The 18866-nt window shown below is 36.2% G+C and overlaps 3 protein-coding genes across 3 annotated transcripts; all 3 read right to left on the bottom strand.

The window, feature by feature from the left end:
* Positions 1 to 3197: 3197 nt before the first annotated feature.
* On the bottom strand, positions 3198 to 4668 carry LOC113737096 (uncharacterized). Its single transcript, XM_027264346.2, has 2 exons — positions 4419 to 4668; positions 3198 to 3758 (listed from the first exon to the last, which is right to left on the bottom strand). The coding sequence occupies exons 1-2, from the start codon at positions 4564 to 4566 to the stop codon at positions 3631 to 3633; spliced, it is 276 nt and encodes a 91-aa protein (XP_027120147.1). The 5' UTR covers positions 4567 to 4668; the 3' UTR covers positions 3198 to 3630.
* Positions 4669 to 5526: 858 nt separating this feature from the next.
* On the bottom strand, positions 5527 to 11283 carry LOC113738159 (LEC14B homolog). The gene is made up of 10 exons (XM_027265362.1): positions 11083 to 11283; positions 10154 to 10671; positions 9918 to 10037; positions 9321 to 9398; positions 8638 to 8820; positions 7653 to 7730; positions 7171 to 7346; positions 6771 to 6929; positions 6055 to 6115; positions 5527 to 5940 (listed from the first exon to the last, which is right to left on the bottom strand). Exons 2-10 carry the CDS (start codon positions 10532 to 10534, stop codon positions 5749 to 5751), a joined length of 1428 nt encoding a protein of 475 aa, XP_027121163.1. The 5' UTR covers positions 10535 to 10671; positions 11083 to 11283; the 3' UTR covers positions 5527 to 5748.
* A 1907-nt stretch (positions 11284 to 13190) lies between these two features.
* On the bottom strand, positions 13191 to 16998 carry LOC113736389 (sugar transporter ERD6-like 16). Its single transcript, XM_027263331.2, has 18 exons — positions 16655 to 16998; positions 16403 to 16465; positions 16218 to 16307; positions 15973 to 16032; positions 15792 to 15857; positions 15598 to 15663; positions 15417 to 15492; positions 15237 to 15301; positions 15061 to 15153; positions 14877 to 14957; positions 14698 to 14782; positions 14562 to 14608; positions 14409 to 14471; positions 14264 to 14323; positions 14119 to 14172; positions 13976 to 14035; positions 13777 to 13891; positions 13191 to 13660 (listed from the first exon to the last, which is right to left on the bottom strand). Exons 1-18 carry the CDS (start codon positions 16859 to 16861, stop codon positions 13545 to 13547), a joined length of 1467 nt encoding a protein of 488 aa, XP_027119132.1. The 5' UTR covers positions 16862 to 16998; the 3' UTR covers positions 13191 to 13544.
* Between the last annotated feature and the right edge of the window lie 1868 nt (positions 16999 to 18866).

Genomic DNA, 18866 nt, shown 5'->3' with positions numbered 1-18866 from the left:
AGACGCCCTATTGCACATTTGAAACTGACCTATTATGGAAAATTCTGATTCCTATACCCAATGATAATTAAGCATAGTGATGAAATTCAAGCCAAACAATCAACTCTTTTCTAATAGATAAGGGCGGCGTGAGAAGAGGAGGGAGAATGATGGATCTGAAGTCTTTGCCACCCTTAAACCACAAAAATCTGTTCATAAAATTCATGGCCGTGCATATCCCTTGTCAGAAAGATAGGGTTCCAAGATAAATATATGACAACATATAGGGCTGCTCAAAAGGGTTAATGGATGCATACAATAAATATGGTTGAAAGTGACAGAAAAGTTGGTGCTTCCATATAAAAAATTAGCACTGACTTCTAAAAAGCACTAGAAATGTCAGCGAATCTACCCATCATATCTTGACTAATTTCTTTTTGTGTGTGATGAAGTAGTGATGACCATGAGTTGATCATAAGCAATCCTCACATAGTTTCTGGTTGACAATGATTTTCTGAGGGCTTTTAGGAATATAGCTAATGGTCATAACTGAAACATCACAAGTATGAACTCAGCTCATGTTTGTATGCCCATAAGCTAACGGCATGACCTAGACAAGAACTGTCCGATTTCCTATGGCTATGCTTAGAACAAGTCAAATGAAAAGGAAAGACATTGTTGTTCTTGACTTACTCTTTATATGAGATAAAAGTTGCCTCGCCATTGGATGGAAAACCTGAAAGGTAAATTGACATCCATTATAGCTTTCAATTCCTGAAATAACATCGTGTATAAGCTCTTTCTGGAGCAAGATCATGCCCCATCCCAAGTTTTTCAAACTACTGAAGATGTAACTGCAGGGTTGTAACATAGACATACCATTACTAACTATCAAATGAATGATCTAAGCCATAATGAGGTTTGCACAACTAAAAAACACCATTCTGACAAGGACTTAACCATTACTAATGCCTCACTCCCACCACAGAAATCTGGCCTTTCAACATCACAGGCAACTAACGAGGAGCAATGTTGGACAATGGCCAAATCCCCCAACATAGCTCAAGGAAATATAGTTATATAATCTAATTCAGCCCCATAAAGCCAATGGCTAAGACCTGCAATACATCTTAAATAATTACTACAATATCTATATCTTGACCATTATGTCAATGGTGATAAGGCAACAAATTATTCAACCAAATCTTTTGAACATTGGTCTTGACACTCAAGCAGAGTACGTTGCTGACACACGAGTTGTGTCACTTGAAATCAAAAACATTTTTGCACTGCATATTCAGTTGTTCTGGGAATAAAAGCAAATATACGCATGACAAACAAGATGGATCCTTTTAATTATGGTAAAACCTTAATGCAGGTCAGTATGATTTACCCAGTCACAAAATCTGTACAAATGAAAGCCCTCACAATGAATCCTTATTATCCAGGTACACATAGAAGTCATGAATGCAAATACTTCCTTCTCTTTTGGTATCTATAGATCAGAGACCATCCCCCGACCCATAACAATAGCAACTTTTCTCTAAGTTACGACCCAGGAAATAATATGTGGGTCAAGTTTGTATTTAGGTCATGAAGCTATATCCAAATGGGTATCCCCAAGTTTACTCAGTTGCAGCTATTTATCTCTGAGCAGTACTCTTCATCCTGAAGTCTTGTCATTTGAAATATGAGTGGTCAACTGCAACAGGAGTCAACATTCTGAGGCCAACTCATGCAGGATACAAGTATTTTCACCTCCAGATGAAGAAAAAAAGTAAAACCGGCAAATGGTGTGCTATTTTCGTTCTTATCTTTGCTGTCATTGTAATTGTCATTAAATTACTACCATGTGCTCCTGTAAGAATTTACTGAATAAGTAGATTAAGAACTGATACCATTTGGAAAACTTTATTCCATACTGGCTATACAGAATTGCGAGGGTTTTGAAGATTATTTAGCTGAAAAAGGAAAAAGAAAATAATATACAAATTACCATGCACACCACAGCCAAACTTCTGACAATAGCTGATATTCTGCAAAGAGCCAGGTTTTGATAGGTCACAGAAAAGCTTTGCCCATCCAACTGAATTTAAAGGCAGGTACCTGATAGGGCATGCACCTGCTAAATCCAGCCAGCCAGGCACTAGCAAACTCCTACTACTGAGGGATTGCTAAAACACAGCAGAGTATTGATAGTGCCTATTAACTACTATAATATATAGCCAATGGATATTGAAATTCTACACAAAGTATCAACTCTGATTTTGAGTTGTCATAAGAAACTTAATGCCCCTAGGCTGCAGGACATCTTATGAGAAACTTTAGTGTTGCTTAAATTTGTAAAATAGCATTTTGCAAGTGGGTTAAAGCAGATGTTTGATCCAATCAACCAGTTATAAATAGCATGAGGACTTCATAATTTACAGATGCTAGAACATCCAAAAATGAGAAAGACATCATAACATAGTATTCTAGACTTCAAAGTATGGTTTTTTGCAAACTACTTAACATAGAAAGAGAGAAAAAAATTTCTTATGTTGACTAAAACAGAAAAAAAAAGAGATAACTAGAGGCATTAGTGTCAGTCCATTGCAGGAAAACATAATAACACAAAAATGCTGAAAGATTCAGGAGTTTAGCTCTAAGGGGATTGCAAAACAATTCTCAGTTTCCGATATTTTTGCACGATTTGTTTCAGATCGTCCCAATCAGGATTAAACCTATAGAGAGCTCGTTGAGAATAATAGGCATTTAAGGGTGAATGCAAACAATAAGACGACCTTTTGGCTTGATGAACCATATGCATTTGACGCAGCGTGTCTTCTGCTTGCATCAGTAGTTATTGTTCCTAATGCCGCCCAAATGTATTTTTACCACTTCCGGATTTCCACAATCCATTAAACAGATTCTAGCAGTTGAGAAACAACATAAAACAAAAATCACCCAGCTACATCGGGTTTTGTCATAATTTAGTTGGACGTGAGTTTCCATCACAAGAGAACAAGGCCATCAGATGTCACCGGTCTTTCTGCTGTTGGTTATTTGGAGAACCATTAATGTATGCACTAAACAAAACAGAGTTTTTAGTTCCCTTTTTGTTGCATCCGGATCATTTATCCAATCACTAACTCTAAAGGTAGAAAAATACCCTTCAGTAAGCATTGTAAGCTGTACCTTGCATGAAGCTTTAAGCATTCTGTGTAAACCAAAAATCATGAGGAAACAATCACAGCGCTAATTTCAACTCAGCAAGCATAAAAATGTCAAACATTTAATGGAACAAATTTACAAAGGAAAGAGAAGAAATATGAAAAGAAAAGCACCTAATAGAACCCATCCAGCACTGCATAAATGAGAAAGCTTCTTAATTGAAATCTTTAATTTACTAGTATCCACATGGAGATTAGACACGATCATCAGTTGATGACCATTTCTCCCAAACATCTTCAGCAGTGTGAACCTCAATTGTTGATATATGATGCACAGTCAAAATTCCTATTAATAACAAATCCAACAGATTTGAATCTACAGAAACCTCAACTGCTGCATTGCCATATATAACATCACAAAATGCTCATCAATTTACTAGTTTTACATACGTCTATACCATGACTAGTGCACTATGATTTACTAAAAAGCTGGCAGCTTTCATGAAACCTGACAAAGATCAAGAAGCCTTCTTGCAGTTGCTGATTTCCCATCAGGCCTTCCGGAGTCAGACTTACCATGAAGCCACCCCACTGATCTCTGTGCCTCGTATACAAATTGAGAAATTCCTACATTACCCGAAAACAAAAGACTGAATTTTCCCAATCCCGCCTCATAAATGTACCAAAACCTATAAAAATTTCATTAGCATAATAGCTCAGCATTATACCAATAGAAACAATTGAACAGATTCAGGCTATGCCTAGATTGTCCGGCCAAAAAAAAGGCAGAGATTCACCGAAATCGCATTAAAATTCACAAATTATATGTAAAAAATACATGTACCCCAATATTCTCGAGATTCTCAGATTGCTCTATGTTAAAAAGCCCAAATCACCTCACCCAAATAAAAAAGAATAAATATTTCTTAGACCCCCTTCCAGAATGCACTAATGAGAGATAGCAGATGAAGACATACTCTACCTCAATATGCACAAATTTTATAAACAAATATACATGAATTCAATCCTGCAGATTTCCAAATTGTACAGTAATCAAAAGCACAGATTTTTGCTGACCCAATAGAAAACTACAAAAAAAAGAACTAAATTTTCTTAAACTCCATTTCAAAATGCACTCATTGCAGGCAGTAGATGAAAACATATTCTACATAAACAAACCATAAAACCCATATATAAAAAAAAAAGACGCATAAATAGCTCAAATTGCAGATGACAATCAAATGGCTACAGGAAAAAGGGGAGATTTAACGTAAAGAAAGAAGGAACCTCCGGAGACAGTCTGCTTCTTAGCTCTGATATCATGAACGGTAGCAGATATTTTCCAGTAAAGAGGACGACCCACGTAGAAGAGCAGGAGAAGAAGTAGTGTGACCAACACCAGGCGAAAAATGAGCCTTGCTCTTGCTGATGCCATTCCGTGCGTTCAGTACGTGTTTCTTAGGGTGTTTGAGTGTGTGAAAAGTGGGGATTTTAAGAAGGAGAATTCTTTCATTTCATATGTGTTTATGTTAAGACCGGACAGGGTAATATTTATTTGATTAGTTGTTATCTATTAATGAATTTTCTTCCACTTTTAATATCAAGAACTTTAGATCTATTTATATTTTTTAATAGTTTCTAATTCGTTTTGACAAATTATTAGTTTTTTTTTTGTCCAAACGATAACATGAGACAAATTATTAGTTGCATAAGTGCATTTTTATCATGTGGCACAAATGTGTTTTGATTAAAGATTATTTGAAAATTTTTTTTAAAAAATAATACTATCACTTTTTTTTTTTGTGACACAACATACACGAAATAAGAAGGTAATTTTTTAAAAATGCAATCAAAAGCATTTTTGGCAAATAAGGGCCCATCCAAACAAATACTCTCAAAAAAAAAAAACAAAATTTTCCATGATATTAAATGAATTTATGAGCTAGCTTACTTGGTATGAAACTGCATCTCTGCCGCATTGATAAATGTACTTCAAGCTCTCTTACTTGAATATTGCAAAGAGGTAAGAGTCAAACCTGAGTTTGGTCTTGTAAGAGCTTGTTCGTGTGCTACTCAAAAGTTTGATCGAAGAAGAATATGCTCGACAAAAGTTAGGCCAACTCGACTTAAATATCATTCAAAATATTTGCAAATTTAAAAAAAGCTTTAACATTTCTAATGTTTATTTTGGTTCTCTCAAAATCATGATGTGTATTCCTAAAAGGAACAGCCGGGGTGGATATCAGCTAATTAGATAGATAGATTACCATTCTTGATTTTGTTTTTGTTGCTGTTAATAATAGGTATGGTTTGTGATTAGGAAGTTATGGAGTAAGTTGCTCAAAACAAGCAAGTACTAATTACCATCCGTCTCAAGGCCATGCCTTGTCCAAAATGAAAAGAAAAGGAAAACAATTTATGACCATTGTATTTCCTATTGTTCATGTCAAAAGAATTCCGTCTCAAGGAAACTATATATATATATATACAGCCATCGGCATCAATATCAAAATTTGAGATGTATGCTAATTTGATAACTCAACTTTCCGCACAAAATTTCCGATACATGCTAGTAATTGACAAGTATAGTCATATTTTCCAAGACCGGAAATGCTGTTCAGTATAGAGCCCGCCGTCTTCTTCTGTTTCGCCTTGTAGGCACAGAAATTTCACCATTGCCAGGGAACTCCCAATTGGCAAGAACTCCATCCCATGAAGAACTGACAATCATAGGGTAATAGGGGTGCCAATTGCAGTCTCTTACAGGCCCTTCATGGAAATCAAGTTTTGCAACTTGAGCTCCACTCACCTACAGAACAGGACCAAGACGGTCATCTTCCCAGCTCATGCATATAGGAGGAAAACAAAGAAGGTGAACCAAAAAGATCCAGTAAGACAGCATCAAATGAGAATGAAGACGTACCAAATCATAAATATATACGACAGAATCTGTAGATCCAGTGTAGATATACTTTTGCCCCGTGCTGCAAAAATTCACTTTGGATATTCAATCAGTTTGCCACTGAGAAGTCACATATGTAAAAAAGAACATCCCGTATGTCGTTCTTAGGAAAAAGGTCCAGCAGTTTCATTAACCAAGAATTGACAAAATAGTTCCACGCAGTCTGTCCCTCAATTTAATTATAACACCACACCCATGCATGGGAACTTAGATCATTCTAATTGCCCAGGACATAACAGAGCCTCCCAACTCCGACATCGCAAGAGATTGATGCTCAAACGACAATTGGTTATGAGACAAGTTTGAAACTTCTAAGCTGAAGTGACAAAAGATTCAATTGACTTTGACAGTAATAACAGGGAAAACAAAAGGAGGAGAAAGCAGAGCGGGGGAAGGTGGACATCAAGATCTTCGTTTCAAAAGCTAAAACGTATATGGCCTAAAACTCAAAAGTGCACTAGTCAAAACTAATATAGAAGAAATTCTAACTCTGGTGCCAAGATTAAAATGATAATTAATAACACAGTTAAGAGGACAAAGAAAGGATTTAGTTTTTGTCTCAACAATTTTCTTTCCCTTAGAAATGTTAGGCAGAAGTGAAATTACGCCCTCATGGAGTGCCCTTCCCATAGAAGTTCCTTTTACAGGTAGATGCAGACAGCGTATGAGCCATTTACCTATGAGCTGGAGAGAAATAACAGCGTATGAGAGTCCGCAAAACTGTATGGCCTTTATAGGTAGTCAATGATAGGTCGTTTGGATTCCTCAAATTTTTTGCACGCTCTGGATAATCCATCCATCTGTAATCCCAATCATAATCTCTACGCCATTGTACGCTGCAATCAAAGTTGGAAACATATGAGCATTGAACTCTTATACATTTTGACCTTAATAAAAGAACATATCTTCTGGCCCATGCAATAGTCATTTGACAAACCCATAAATGAGAAGAGGAGAAGAAAGCCAACAACTGGATAAAACATACGGCCATTAAAACCATTCCAAACACAAAGACTAAAATCAAAGACAAGACTCGAATTTTTTATGATATTAGTGAACGTGGAAGAATGCACATACTAATCAGCATTTGAAGACATCTTGCGAATATCCCAAAGCTTGATGACCTGATCTTTGCCATTTGAGATCAAGTAACGGCCATCTCCACGAGTATCAATGAAAGTAATTCCTTCCAGGTGTCCAATAAGGACTCCAGCTGGTTTCCCTTTTGTGGCAAAGCAACGACGGTCCCAAACCTGAACTCATTATAAAATTTTATATATCAAAAGAAAATTCCCATTTTGCCAAAATTTTTGGCTTAGTCAAGCTGAAACATTGAATATGGTATGTCGTGCATCTCTTCCAAATATGAATATGTAAATCTATTCTAATGATGCAAAAGCATTGCCCAAAAAGTAGCAATCACAACATCTACTAACAGTTCCCATGTTAAATGAGACAATTCAGCTTTCTCATCCTGTCAAATAATAGTAACGGCAGGGCAGAAAAGCTGCAAGCATTTTGCATGTTTACACCTTATAAATGCTTTGAAAGAAAGTTACCTTACAGAGGCAATCGTCACTCCCAGAATATATCAGGTGACCAGTCTCATCCGCAAAGCACACAGCATTCACATCAGACTGCAATGACAAGAATAAAGAAATATACTCGTGTCTTTGTATGATCAGATGCCCACAATAATCCATACATATAAGCTAATGGAGTTTCACTCTAAACCAATTTTGGGATAATCCTTGTATTAAACAGCTAAGTGAATACAATTCAAGGACTCCAAATACATTTTGGTTACTCCTAACGTATAAAGCACAAGAACAATCTGGGAATACATACGGGACTGAAAATTGAAGAAGCCAAAACGAGCAAGGTTACTCTGTCCTTAGCTCAATTCATCTATGCATATGGAACAAACAAACTAAACCTTATCACAAGAAATACGCAAAGTAACACTCACACGTATGAACATCCCTCCTATATGGACCTCTAAAGGGCCTCTTGACTGCCATAAACTGCAATATAGCAGTGTAAGCAGCTTTTCTTCAACAGAGAAAAGATTAGGAAAATTTTGAGCTACCATTTGACAGAAATAAGGCAGATATCCATAAATATCTTGGGCGTTACCTTTTCCAGTGTCCATAATTGAACCGTGTCCACCCCCCCTCCCCCTGCCCAACCCCAATGGAAAAACTAATAGGAAGAGATAACAAAAAGAAAAAGAATGACAAGGAAATGTTAAACACTGTTTGGAAAATCAAGATTGGTCCCCCCCCCCCCAAAAAAAAAAGGGAAAAAAAAGGACACTTTGTTATCAACCTTACTCAACAAAAAGGCACAGGTTTGCAACACTTGGACCAGAGAAGGCACTGAATCTCATGCCCTAAGAGTTGACAGAATGAGAAAAAGCTCTGCTTACTTCCAGATAATACTATTAAAAAATCTATATCTCGAACACCACTGTCAAATTATATCCTGCGGAATCCACCACTGGAAGCAGATATATTAACTTACTAAAATTACAAGGTCTAATACCTCATGAGCTGGAATGCAGAGGCTCAGCCTTTTTGCTTTGAGATCATAAACATAAATGGAATTATTACTACTAGCAGCCACAAGTTCTCTGCCATCTGTTGAGAATTTCACGGAGAAAATTCCAAAAGAATACTCATCATAGTCTGAAGCATCTGAAGAAAATTCCAATCCCTCGTGAATTTCCTGCAAAAAGGAAGCAGCAAGAAGGAACTCATTAGGAAGTGTATCTATTGCATCCCATACGCTTAATTAGGGTCTTCAAGCCTCCAATATCCCAGCAGATGTATGAAGGTAAGAGGCTTTGATAAACAATTAGAGCTTTAGTTGGCTCCACTCCTCACTAGTCTTGTGGAAAAGCCTGATAATCTAACTTTCCAACTAAATAAATGCAGACAAGTTATACCTATGCGACTACAAATAATATTTAAATACCTTAATTTCTAAATTTTGGATCCAGTTGAAAAAGTTTCCTTCTAAGAAATTCAAACTGAAAATTACCATACTTCCCATTCTCTCAAAGGACAGTCCATAAGGTATGAGGTAGATGCACAACTATAGACGAGACAAAAGATATTCCAAATAGATATAAATCATAAGCAACTAAAAGATTCGTGCTCCAAAATAAAGATTTTTTCTTTCCAGTTTGTTTCTGAAATTAATAATAGTAGAATTTCAAAACATACCGTAACATTTGCAAGAGATTCTGTTGCAGCAGATCCAACATCAACAATATGAACTATGGGAGATATACTTGAGTAAGCCTGTCAAATGAACTAAAACCTTATCAGAGAATAGAAAAGAGAATTTGAAGTGGCAGTTTACCAATGATGTTAATTACCAAACGAAATGCCAAACCAACACACAAAAAGGATACATAAGTTGCAAGCCACTAATAAGATCTTTCAAAAATGTCTATTTTTGCTTACTAAATATAAAGCAATGGATGTGTTCTGAAAACAACTTAAATGACTAAAATTACTACACCCAAGAGAAAAATGCGCAATTTGTAGGAAAATTCAGTGTGAGATATAAAGCAACCCTTCCCATTACATAAAGGAAATGACTTTGTGGGATTAACAATATGCCCATATAATTGCAAATATACACTTGTCAAGACAAAAGCATTGAACTTTTCACAGTCCTATTAACAGTTGGTGGCAAAACGTTGGTGCTCCTTACAAAAAATCACTCCTACTTTTCCAAGCCTTTAGTACTTTACTTCCAATCCTGATATCAACGAACTACCCATGCTCAATCTGAATGCAATTCCGAAAACTTACAAGAAAACGACGATCTGGGGATAGGGATGTATCAGTGATTGTCCATCGCAAGCTTCTAGCTCTAATGTCCTTCTGCAGTCTCCATCCCTTGTCAACATTATATATTTTAATCTGACTTTCCTGTTCAGGAAAAGAAAAAATCCCATTAGCCAAATCAATGAATACCAATAAGGAAAAGGCCCTTTCTAAATCTTCCTCGACCAATCAACTTTCAACAGAACAAATGTCATCAATACCTGAAATGCAGCAACAAACAGAGAACCATCTTCTGAAAATTGTGAAACATATGCACCACTTGGCATTCGATCAACCACTGAAGGACCATAAATAGGCATATACCGACTCAAAACATGACAACAGTCTCCTGATGAGAATCTCCCTCTCCCAGAATAATTCCCTTCCCTTCCCACCAACATTTGCACAGGTGAAACGGGCAACCTTGCCTTACCCGGTACCACTTTTCTGAAACGTTCATGCGCAGTTGACGTATATTTTGTGAGTAGCGCTATCTCATGATTAAGATAACTATTTTCTTCACTGATCCTCTGACTACCAGATGATCCCTCAGCTCCATTTCCTCTATCACAACCATCCAAACGCTTTCTAGTCCAAGTCATTTTCTAAACAACCTTTGCCTCCCTTCTTTTAGTATGCAGGCTCTAACAATTAGCTGCTTCCTATACCTATTTCACCCTCCTTTCCAAAATTAAGCTCAATAAACCTTAAAGGGCCTTCAAATTTCACCTTATTAATCCTGCCAAGCAAGAACAAAACAAAAACAAAAAGCCACCCAGAAATCCAGGCGCACACGCACACGCACAAAATTTAGTATACAAACAAGAATGTGATAAGCATGTAAGCAAAAGTCGGTAGAAAATTACTAAACATTAAAAGGGCAAAACTTTGAATAGTCCAAGAGCTTAACAATGTCAGCGGCTATCTATCATTAGGTACTTAATAGAAGAAAAGGCAACTTTACTATAAACTGGCGTAAGAAATTCCAAAACCATCATTTTATACAAACGAAATAGTATGTACGTAAGCAGCGACGTAAGAGTAGAAATCCCTTTAATCCCATGACGATAAATTAACCAATTTCAATCCAAGAAAAGTGGGAAAAAAATGAACTTTGTGGAATCAAGATGAAGATTGAGAGTGAGATTACCTTGAGAGAAGAGGGTCAGACCAAAAATGGCAAATTTCTTTGGTTTGGGATTGATAAATAATAAATGTAGGGAGATTACGATGATGATGACGGACATGAATAGTCAAAGGACTGTTTGAGTTCACTCTTCTTCACACCTGGAACTGGAATTAAAAAGTTAGGGGAGTCGAGTGTAGCTCGCGCGCGAGAGTTAGCAGTTGAGTTGTAAAATGCCTTGAAAGTGTCGAATTCGAATTAATTGAATGTGAGTCGAATTCGAGTTTCAGATACAATGCTCAAAGCTCGTCGAAATCTTATCGAGTTTTTTAATTTTAATTCTTTAATATATTATTATTACTACGAAATTCTTATATCAAAAAAAATGGTTGAATTTATGAAATGTTTCAAGTCGTATAAAATTTTTAAAGGACAATAATATTTTTTTGCTCAAAAATTGTCAAGGAAAATAAATATTTCTGACTCGAACTTGAGAAGGCTCGAGTTCTATGAGCAATCATTGAGTTCAACCTCGAGTTTCAATAATACTATTTGCTCTAGTTCAAGTATCCTTTTTCGAGTTTGACTTGACTCGGTTACAACTCTCGTCGCGAGGCATCGTGCTAAATTTCTTGAAAAGAAGCCTCCATTTTACTAATGATTTTCAACTTCGCGCTAAATAGTTTTTCCAATTTCTAACTTTGACCATTTTCTAGGCCGAGATTTTACGTTTTTACCCTCTGTCGTCTGAATTACATTACTCACCATGTGTTTATTATTTTACGATTTGGCCTCAATTATTTACAAAATAGATAAATAGACCCATAATAGTTTCATGTCTGCACAATTGTACATATGTATATTTTTTGGGAATGACCTCACTAAAGATACCTATACTCTAGAGGAAAAAAAATTATATTTTCCAAAATCTTGGGAGTGTAGTTGCCCTTGTCCAATACTTAAATTGTTGGCAACGTTAAGGATGTAAAAATTGTTTATGTCATCTATGTTTTCACATTTGAGACATGTAAATCACCTAAAAAAGTAAACTTTCTTGTTAGAAAATTTAAGTATGGTATTTTTTCAAGGCCCTCAATATCACAGATGTTAATTTTCAATAAAGATATTATATGTTTCCTATTTCACTATTTAGGCAGAATACTTTCGACAAAATGTCCAAGGGTGGATTTCAATTAAACCTCCAAATAAGAAATTATGCTCCAAGTAAAGCCCATTTGTCAATTGATGTTTTGGTCACCTTGACCAAACTTGAGTGATATAGTGAAAACTTACCATTTTTATATGAGTTTAGAAAATTAACACTTTTATATGAGTTTCGAACTCAAATTGGACTCAACCCAAGTTCATAATTATAGACATAATTAATAATTATGAATTAGTATAAATTTATACATAAGTTATTAATATTTTATGTTGTAATATGTATAATTATAAATTATAAATATTACTATATTTTGTGTCTATAAACGAGTCTAGTCTTATTCAGGTCTGAATTTACTAAAATCCAAATTTAGTTCACATTTAATTCGAATTTAAGATTCAAGTTTAAACTCTAACTCAATTAAATATTAGATTTTGTGAACTTTTTTCGGGTTTAAACTGACTCGAACCTATTGACAATATTAAACTTGGTAGGTGTAGGTTACCGTGGCCCTCATAGGCTCCTTATTCTGAATTGCTGACCCAATTCTGACCGGAAATCTTTATTTATTTTTTAAAAAAAATAATATCCGCGCGCCCCTATGTGATATCTGCACATTGCTGCCCATCCCCAGTTTCATTGTATCTGAAGTCAACTACAGAGAGCGAGCATAAAAGAATTCTGAAATGTGTGAGCATATAACATTTTTCCTTTTTTTCCTTTTTCTGTGCTTTGAATTTTTCGATTGTTCTCAAAATCAGCCCACTCGTCGATAACTCAAGACTGGGCTGGACTAGTGCTGGCTCCCTGAGAAAAATTCAGAACTGAGCTGCCCATTCAAGATTCTCCATCCCACATGCTGAATTATTCATGGGATGATGAGATCATGAGAAAGACCACCCGTGTAGCGCATGATGAATCCTTGTTCGGTTGATGGCTTAATGCCTTGCTGAAGAGTGAGTGGAACTAATTTGAGAGAAAGAAAAAAAAAATTCATCGATTCTGCATAACTGCAACGACATTTCGAGTTACATGAAAAACTCTTTATCTATCCTACCGTGCCATCCTGCTATTGTGTTCTGTCGAAATCTCAGAATGCTGGAACACTTCCTGCAAATTCCAGTAACATGGTTGTTCACCATTATTGCCAGGAGCTGAAATATGCATTTGTCAAGAAGGAGATTTCGGCCAGCTTTGTTGCATGATGTAAATTTTGCTTCGACTTTTGCTCACTATAAAATCTGATCATATGTGATGATAAATTTTGCTGAAATCTCACTCAGATGTCTGAACCCTCATCAAGTAATACAATGATCTACCAATTCTATCCGTTAATGGAGGCCTGAACCTCCTCCAGTGTTTTACCCTTGGTTTCTGGCACTAATCTTGCCACAAACAGTACAGTAAGAACACAGAATCCAGCATAGATGAAGAATGTCCCTGTGAATGAGCGTCCAAAAAGATGTAGGGTCAGTCAAAGAGCAATGCATACAGGGGAATCCATCCAACTGTTATATGCTGGAAAGTAGCATTCATTCCAGGAAAATTTTGTCTACCTGTGGAACTCCAGCTCATGAGAAAGTTGAAAGTGAAGGAAACTGCCCAAGCACCTATCCAGTTCACCAGCACCACCAGGCTTCCAGCAGCACCCTTCACGTTTATCGGGAAAATCTGCAAGAGGAAATGTCATGTTTCTGGATGGGAGTTGAATTACTCTGGGATGCAATTTTTTTGAGTTTAATCTAACTGGGTTACCTCTGACATTATCACCCATGGGACAGCTCCCATTCCAATTGAGAACGCTGCTATGTAAATCTGATTAATGGGAGGAAAATATGGCACTTCATTAATGATAGGTTCACAAGAAAATCCTGCAACTACAATAGTTGAGAATGTACCAGTACTCCAGAGACAGCAAGCAATGGCACCCATTCAAGCAATAAATTCTGGCCCTGATCCAGTAAAGGAAGAATGCAGTAAAAAATCTTGAATTAAACATGAACTCGAAACTAGAAGTGATCTTACATTCCCCTTAAAACTTACCTTGAGATAGAAAGAAGCACCAGTCAAGAAGCAGCCAATGAATGTGCCTGATGCTGACACCTGATAATGCAAGACTATCGTTACTAAATTTCTGTACTAAATATGCTGCCAAACCAAGGAGATGCAGTGGAGAACAGGCACTCACCATTAGAAGCGGTCTTCTTCCAGATTTGTCCATCAACAAGGCTCCAACAACGGTTAGGAGTACCTACAACATAAAATTAGCCAGTTTAGATACTGAGATTTCGCGCATTTTGGATTTTCAATGATTCCTGATATACACCATTTATCAACACACCTGGACTATGGCATAGGCCACTGTTCCTGTCTTACCCGAAGAAAGCCCTGCAGTTTTGGACATGGATGATTATTAATGACCAACTTCAGAATCATCACTTTAGGTAGATAATAACACACTCAAAATTCTAAATTACCAGCTTCTGCAAAGGTTTCGCTAGCATAGAAACTTATTCCATTTATTCCAATGAACTGTTGGAATACCATTAGTCCCACACCAATCTGAACAAAAGAAATTTTAGGAACAGTTAGCTTAAATAGACAGATATTAAAATGCATGACTGAAAACTTAAATCAGATTGAAGAAGTTTCTTACCATTACAGAACGTATGTATTTTCTGTCGAACAAATCCAGCATTCGAGATTTTGGAAGGCTTCGAAGAGTAACATTATAAGCCTGCCAGTGAAAGAGTAAGATTATTAGGCTACCATTAAATTTATACTCACTCATACCATAAAAACAAATTCAAATCTGTGAATATATGCAGAGAGGTATATACTTCAATTTCTGCAGCTTCGCGAGTAATGTCAGCATCTTTGCCACGAAGCCTCCTCAAGGCAACCAGAAAATCTTTCTCTCGACCAACATTTGCCTGCAAGTGCAATATCTCATTCAATAAACCTATTTCTGATGTTAAAATGCAGTAGAATAAATGTTTATTTCATGGAATCTTACCAGCCATCTAGGTGACTCAGGGGTGAAGAATAGGCCCACAAACAGGACAATGCATGGAAGAATACCTTCAAGTAAATAAAATCAATAATCAAATTTTTTCTTCCATGATTCATCTAACTTCGTTGTGAAAAATCCTAATTATTTACTTCCAAAAACATATAGTAATTGTTTCAAACTTACCGGTCAGGGCTAGAGTTTGCCATGATACGACGGTTCCTAGCAAGTATGCAACTGATGAACCGGAAACAATCATGAGCTGCAGAACAAACGAGGGAAGGTGGGATTTTATGTCAATGAACACCTGCTCTTCATGAATAATTCAGCAAGAGAAATAGCAAACGAGATTTTATGCTTCTCCAACCTGATTTATGGTTGCTAGACCTCCTCGAAGATTCTTTGGAGCTATTTCAGCTATAAACACGGGGACCTATTCAATATGTAAGACAAGGTAGAAACAGCAGGCGCCAAAATGATCCGAATTTAATGAACTTATCTATGAAATATGTAAGTAAATTTCTTTTCACTGCTGATTTACAAGATCAAATAAGCACTTACTGCATAAGAAAATATTCCAATCCCATATCCCGTGCAGAACCTTCCAAAATCCAGGATCAAAGCACCCTGTATCATACCAGAGAATAATTTTACATACTTATTCTTCCATACCGTACTATGTGGTCCTTGCAGTTGAACACTGTATTCTAATTGAAGACAGAAGAGTAAATAAGACGCGTACCGTAGAAAAATAGACTGCAAGCCATCCAATGACACAGAAGACAGCTGATATTCTCATTGCCTAATCAACAAGCACATGAAAAAATTATACTTATGAGGCTGCTAAAGAAAATTGCAAGAACAAAGGGACAATACAACTTGCTTTTTCTGATTCCTCCAGATTCACAAAATCTCACTTATTAACCCTTACAAATTTTTCAATTTGTTATCAAAAGAAGCAATAAAATAGCATACAACTGCACATACCCCTTTCCGGCCAACGAAGTCTGCAATTCTGCCGCTTGTGATTCCTCCGATCATAGCGCCAATTGTTAATATAGAACCAAACATAGAGAACTGCAACAAAAGTAGCAAATAATTGAGCTCCATTCAACTGAAACTGAGACCACTTTTCCTCTATCGAACAGAATTTCTGTAAAAGAATGACATACCTCTGCTAGAGATAGATTTAAATCTTCCCTGATAGCAGATTGAGTAGGTGCTGAGTATCCCACCTGCAAAAGAATTAGCTTAAGCTAAATAACCTATTTTTGTTCCTTTTTTTTTTAACTGATTTTTTTGGTAGTCCTGATCAAGACGACGCAACAAGAAGAAACGAAACATGTTAATACGGATTCCTTTTGAGATTCAAGAAACTGTTTTCAGCAGCAAGAAACGAAAAACACCTAGAAAATAATACTTACACACGATCCGAACTCGAAGGAACCGCAGACAGCTGCGCATGTGCTCAACAGCACCATGGCAATTGAACCATTTTCTTTATCTGCCTCTGATGAACTATCTTCAGAAACGACCATTTTTCCATTCTGAATAAAGGGCTTCTCCAAATCCTCCAGAATATTGTTATGACTAATACCATTTTCAATATCCTTAAATTGATCAGTAGCCATATCTACAAAAATCTCAATGCAGCAGCTAATACTACAGCTTCAAGAAAGAAAAGCTAACTAGTCTATGTGGAGATGAGAAAGTGGTAAGGGGTGCATGAGACTGAGGTTTCTTGAGGCCTCTATATAGTACTTAGATAACATGCAAGCCTGAGGTTCCTGGCTAGATAATTACGGTATTGATGGTCTCATGAATCAATGATGAGTAAAAAATCTAGTAACCCAAAACTATCATTGTTGTCCACTTTGACCCCTCTGATCTATTTTTTGTCTCCAACTAGCCCTTGAGCATTTCAAAATGTATAGTTTAAGGGATTCTTGCCATTTTAGACAAAAATCCAGACGAAATTAAGGGCCAATGTTGCTCAATAATAATCAAAAGCATCGAAAACTTAATCAAAAGCATCGATAGCAGGAGTAGAAGTTTTGAAAAAAGAAAACTCTTCATCAAATTTCTCTATAAAATTCCTTAATTCATTGATTTCATATCCGAGTGCCAAAGTTTCATCAGATTTTTCATATCCCTCTTGATGAATGTTAAGTTCTCAATGCTTTTGATTATGGTCGGATAAAAATGCCCTTGGATTCCGAAGGTTTAACATGGCCTAAAGTCCTTAAACTATACATTTTAATTGTTTAGGGGTCAATCGAGGATAAAAAATAGATCAAGAGCCAAAATGGACAACAATGACATCTCAGGAACTTCCCAGATTGTTTACTCATCAATCAATGATTGGATGTTCGTTAAAAAAAAAAAAAGCATAAGATATTTGAAAAATCTGTAAGAAGCCGGGATAGGAAAAGCTGTCACTGACGTGTGATCTTGTCAGACCAACTTGACCTGTTGACTGAGGCGGGCGTGCCATTTTAGGCTTTTTAGCCATGCACTGGCATATGGAATCTGCAACCTTGTTGTTTTCTTCTGATTTGGAGTTAGGAATATCGGAGTGGGATGGGACTGGAGATATTGTCGTTTTGCCCGTGAAATCAGATTGTCCTAAAAGAGTAAATTCGTCCGACTCCCTTGATCCTCCAAACTATATTGTAATTATATAACCTTCCCAGATACTTTCTTTTAAGTTATATCAAAAAAAAAAAAGTTATATAAATATCTACTTAAAAGCCTTTTTTTTTTTCTTTTGAACAAATCTCTTATAGAGGTTTATATTATTGTATACAATCCTTTCGGTCTCCCAACTTTTTTTTAATCGATGCTAAAGGACAGAAAAGTTACAAGTAAGAATTGAACAAATTTATTAACAAAGGAAAAAAATATATATATAGTAAAAGGCTCAGTGCAAATGTTTTTATGATTATAAAAATTAAAAAAAGGGTTTTTCCACATGCAAAGTTTAATTCCTTTAAAAAGCTCCAAATACAATCTACCGGAATAGCAAAGGTAAAAAATAAATTAGTGAAACTGAATTTGACAAAATTCAATATTTCAAAGTGTGGTTTCAGCACCCCATTTACTCATTCAATTTAGAACAGGCCCTTTAAACATATGATATGATAAATTACAAAGTCAGGAAGGGTTAAATTGCCTGGTAAAGTGGGAGGAATTGTAAACTCAACAAATTACTAAGTCCTAAACAGAAAACAAATGATCAAGATTTAAGAAGTAGAAGACATTGGATTCTTTTTTTGAGGACCATTTGATCAATTTACTTCTATTAGGAAAATGGGCTGGCTTAGAAAATAGTGGAAATAGTATTATCATTATTGTCTATTTTATTAGAGAAAATCCTTGGATTACTCAGATCCTACTTGGCGGTCAATGATTTGCTTACTATTCAACGTTAAGATGATCAGTGCCACAGAATCCTTTTGTCTTCGTGTGAGGCTGTCGTACAGGTCTAACTACTTTGGTCACATCTCATCTCATATGAATATTAAGCATTGTCAATTTCGAATTTATGACGTGAGCACCACAGAACAAATTTTGAAAGGGAATGGGCTTGGCAAGTGGTAACACCAAATAAATTGTTTGTCGAAGACAAAAAAAAAA

The sequence above is a fragment of the Coffea arabica genome, chromosome 3e, assembly GCF_036785885.1.
Source record: "Coffea arabica cultivar ET-39 chromosome 3e, Coffea Arabica ET-39 HiFi, whole genome shotgun sequence".
NCBI lineage: Eukaryota > Viridiplantae > Streptophyta > Magnoliopsida > Gentianales > Rubiaceae > Coffea > Coffea arabica.
The sequence above is the reverse complement of the archived record's forward strand: the minus strand, read 5'-3'. Positions and strand labels throughout refer to the sequence as shown.